At 38.2% G+C, this 4557-nt stretch overlaps 2 protein-coding genes across 2 annotated transcripts; both read right to left on the bottom strand.

The window, feature by feature from the left end:
- Positions 1-371: 371 nt before the first annotated feature.
- LOC113273385 lies at positions 372-1322 on the bottom strand. The gene has a single exon (XM_026523118.1). The coding sequence runs from the start codon at positions 1320-1322 to the stop codon at positions 372-374; it is 951 nt and encodes a 316-aa protein (XP_026378903.1).
- A 1262-nt stretch (positions 1323-2584) lies between these two features.
- Positions 2585-4188, bottom strand: LOC113274443 (BTB/POZ domain-containing protein At2g24240-like). The gene has a single exon (XM_026523831.1). It carries the CDS (start codon positions 4118-4120, stop codon positions 2756-2758), a length of 1365 nt encoding a protein of 454 aa, XP_026379616.1. The 5' UTR covers positions 4121-4188; the 3' UTR covers positions 2585-2755.
- Positions 4189-4557: the final 369 nt, after the last annotated feature.

Here is a 4557-nt window from a genome sequence, read left to right as displayed (position 1 = left end):
TGAACCATATGAATAAAGCAGATTACATATACATATTTACATACAAAATCATGCCAACCATGTATGCATCATAAAATTGCTTGAAGTTGTTGGATTTTGTCTCAAGTAGTAGACTTTTCTGGACTAGCATTCTCACTTAAAGCTGCTGCCATACATATTGTACTCTTTAGATGGTGTCAGGGAAGATGTCCAAACAAGCTTTACCAATTCTAATTAAATTTCCAACATACATTGCATACTTAGAAGGTATATATCAAATCAAGAAATTAAATGAACTCATTCTTCAGAATAAGCTCAATAGTAGAGTACTAACTTGTTTAATAAGATGAATTATTAATCAACCTGTCACGCTGGCCATTATCCAAGGAAACTTAGCTTCCATTAGGTAACCCATTTACAATCTCAGGCACTACTGGCATGACAGGAGATGTCTTTCCTTTCCTACGTCTGGCATCATGCCATTCATTTCCAGCCCCAGCAACATTATTACTACGCGCATCCTGTGATATAGCCAAGTTGTTACCCTGGTGCAGCGATGCAGAAGCCTGTTGTTGCACGTTACCCAAAGAGTTCTTGTGTTTTTTCCTAAATTCAGAATCAACATGGCCAATAATCTTGCACTTAGTGCAGAATTTAGGTCGTTTTTGAATCTCAATAGGCTGCCAGAATTCCTTACCCCCAACAACGATATGAATGTCATTAGTATCAAGTTCAGCGAAATTAATATCAATGAGAACTGAAGCGTAATACCCATACTCATGATCTAATGTACGCTTATCAACAACAATTGGAGTACCAAGTGATTTACCAAACGCCAACAACGTTTTCTCAATCCAAAATTCAACAGGCAATCCAGGGAACTTAACCCATACTGTAGCATGAGAAGTATTGTGTCTATCCGCATTAAAACTGGGAAAATATTCCATTAGGATAAGCTTTTGTTGATCAAACATCCAAGCCTCAGCATTAAGTATCTTATCCCTATCTTCCTTAGCTTGCAGCTTGATAATAAAAAAACCTCTATTCATAGGAATGAATTGAACTTGGCCCTGACCTTGCTGCCATTGTTGCTCAAAGCTATTCTTCACATCCTGAAAATTGACTCCCTTAAAATGCAAACGGTCTATAAGACTGAATCTCCAAATATCACAACCCTCTTCGTAAAAAGAAACTGGAAGCACAACTGCCGGTTTTCCTTCTCTCAAAGTAGAGTTTGGTAGTGTATTCAAATCCACATAAGTTGTTGGAATATGTTTTTTACCTAAAATCTTTTCAGCATACGTGAGAACTCGCGCTTGGGGAGGATCAGTATCATCCCCCATCTCAAATCACCCGAGGATGATTGAGCAAATGAAAGAAAAAGTGATTTTTTTTTTTGAAAACCTTAAACTTTTTGCCAGAGAGGGAAAAAATTTAGGAGAGAGAAAACTGAGGACCTACCGTCACCATTCACTAAAGGGTGTGAAGTGGATGGGAATTTTTAAATCCAACAGATTATAAGTAGGGTACGGATACAACCTTACAAATCCGTTGGACATTCAGACCCATTAAATTCGGATATTTAGGTAGTTTTCAGAAAATATTAATTTAGAGCATCCAAAATGGTGCGAGCAAAACCAAAGAGAAAAAACTTAAAAATTTGGTATTTTTTAGTTTATAGTCGGTGTTAAACACAGCGGGCACGACCAAATTACACTCAAATGTACGTATAATCTGCGCCTGAAATGAAACAATCATATAAAATGTGCCTCACTCACAGGCGAAGATTATAGGCGAGCTTTATAAGTTGGTATGTTTAAAATCCATGGACAAACCATGTTTATAAGTTGGTCTGTTTAAAATCCATGGACAAACCATGTTTATAAGTTGGTCTGACAACAAATGAGCTTTATACTTGCGCCCCATCGGGCGAACATTATACTTTGGCCCAATCGAACAAACTTTATATCTGCGTCTATGCTTGGGGCGAAGTTTATATCTACGTCCCACTCCAAACGAACTTTTAATATGCGCCTGCAATCAAACGCATTTTTAACATCCGCTCGACCAAATATAGTTTTGGTCGAGCTTTCAGACCAAATATACTCCAATTTTTAGTTTTAATCCGTTCCACTGGATGCTCTTAGGAATCTAAGAATCTATATATAAGAAACTTATCTTCTTGTAATATCCCAAAATACTTATAATACACAAAAACAAAACAAGGACTCAAATATTACGACCAGAAAAAGTAAACAAGTAGTAACTCCCTACCAGCCAAGTAGTTTGGATTTTATTGTTAAAACAATCACGTTCATTTTTTGTGTCATTGGGAGGCACATAAATACAAGTTTCAGAACCCTAACGAGTACGTAATCTTGTCTACACACATCTCTCGCGAAAAACCTAAAGCTAACTGAAGCATTGAAGTGTTTTTGTGCGGGTACTCTCAACTTTGTTCGTGTGGAGAGAAAGGTTATAGTTCAATCCAACATAATCATCATCAGAATATATGTGTTTGAGGTGAAATTCTATTACTGGTCGGATGTTATGACTTATGAACGTTGCTAGAACAACTTTATGACACACCCATATTCGGTCGAACCATTAAAAAGAATTCATTAATTTCTCGGTAACAAACCCTACTAGAAATCAACAACAAAAAAAAAGATCCAAATTACTTCACAAAGCTGGTTTAGGATCAATCAGCTGAAGAAACCGATTTTTGTAACGTTACCAGAGAAACAACCCGACTTTGTTGCACTATATATATTGATCAAATAATTGGGGCAGATGGAGTCTCCCACACATCGAACACATTCTCGTCAATGTGAAGAGCAAAAAGGCGATCACCACCTATCGAGAAGTCCTGAATTGGACCACCTTGACTTCTTCCAAGAGTAGATGTTAAAACCCATTGATCAAGACCATGATAATATACAGATATCTCATCATCGATGGAACAAAAGACCTGCCCCGCATGACATGTTAACTTAGGACGATAGCGACATTCGACGTCCCTATATGGGTTCCATCTAACTCCGCCTTTGGTACTTCTCAAATCTAAAACTCCCAAAGTTCCATCATCACCACCAACCACACAAAATTTACTCTCGTCCATTGGACTTGCATCCCAAATACGAGACGCAGTAACACAAGCTTTAGTACCATTAGGCCACGACCAAACCACACTTTTATCTCTAAAATCCAAAACATTAATGTAGTATTTATCATCGATATAACCGCCGACAAATAAACAATTACTTCCGTTCAACCATTGTATCTTTCCAGCATCACCACCAAGGCAAAAATCAAAAAAGTCGGTTTGTTTTCCGGTTACTTGATCCCACACCCCGATTCCTTGATTACTTGTTTCAGTTAGTTTTCCGGTTACTTGATGCCACTCCCAGATTCCTTCATTACTTGTTTCTCTACAACTAGCAAGTACCTTGTTACTATCAGAGTTAAAACATAAAGCTCCCGCAGCAAAGCCTTTGACCTGATCTTTTCCGTCGCCCAACTGAAACCTGTGCCTCAGTTCCCCCGTTAAAGAACTGAAAACACCCATTCCCGGATGCCTGGTCGAGTTTTGGCGAACACTCATCACTATTTTATCTGAATCCATCCACCCAATATCATTAACACTTTGATATTCAAGATTTAGCGGTGGATGTTCTTCGAGCATCCAGTCATATACACGAACGATGCCACCATGAGCAACAGCACAACCTCCGTCGGGACTTGCTCTGATCGCAGTACAATTACCAGGAGCTTGACCACTGACCGTACTCGCTAATCTTAACCTGTTGCTATCAAAATCACCCCACTTTGCAGTTCTAACATGATCAAGAAGGCCATAATAATTAGCCTCCATATAGAGTAATTTTTCAGGTATGTTAGAAGGCACATGAAGCTTACCCGTCCTTAAAAGATTGAGAAGAACAGAAAAACAATCTGGGTCACGATCAATGAAGTATTCTTTTTCTTCTGGTTTAACTAATTCATCTCCTCTTGGTTGAAGCTTCCATTCATCGTCAAACATAGCTCCAAACATTGAATCTCGGCGTGCAGTTGCTAGAGTTGTTGCAGTCGTTTCAATGATTCTACCTCCAACATTAAATCTCACCTTCTGGGCCGTCATGTTCAATTCCAGTTGTGTGGAATATATCAATGTGCCCCGACACCCTTATATATATATATACATATAGAGAGTTCTTTTCGATCAAGGAAAAGCTAGATGATTAGGAATTCTAATTATTGTTATATACGGTATATAGCATGCAGACGACTTCCGAAACTCAATAACATCAGAAATAGAGATCGAGATAAAACCATAAAAAAAAAAAGAGTCGGAAATAACGTAGCTAACAACTTATCTAAGTCTTACGCGTACGAATCATACACGTATCTAACCTAGCTTTCATCATTAGCAAATAACGTACCTGAATGAAAATGTTATGGACCTTTTAACCCCCTATATTAAGTCAAAGCCAACATGCGCGGTCGTTGTGAAAGTCAACACCAGCATGATGACACTTGTAGTGACGCCAAAAATATAGAAAGAGAAGTGGAGTTGAT

Source organism: Papaver somniferum, chromosome 4 (assembly GCF_003573695.1).
Source record: "Papaver somniferum cultivar HN1 chromosome 4, ASM357369v1, whole genome shotgun sequence".
Classification (NCBI taxonomy): domain Eukaryota; kingdom Viridiplantae; phylum Streptophyta; class Magnoliopsida; order Ranunculales; family Papaveraceae; genus Papaver; species Papaver somniferum.
This window is presented reverse-complemented; position numbering and strand designations above follow the sequence as displayed.

Bases quoted from the DNA above. Each gene is read 5' to 3' on its own strand.
- LOC113273385 (XM_026523118.1), bottom strand. From the start codon at position 1,322: ATGGGGGATGATACTGATCCTCCCCAAGCGCGAGTTCTCACGTATGCT.
- LOC113274443 (XM_026523831.1), bottom strand. From the start codon at position 4,120: ATGACGGCCCAGAAGGTGAGATTTAATGTTGGAGGTAGAATCATTGAA.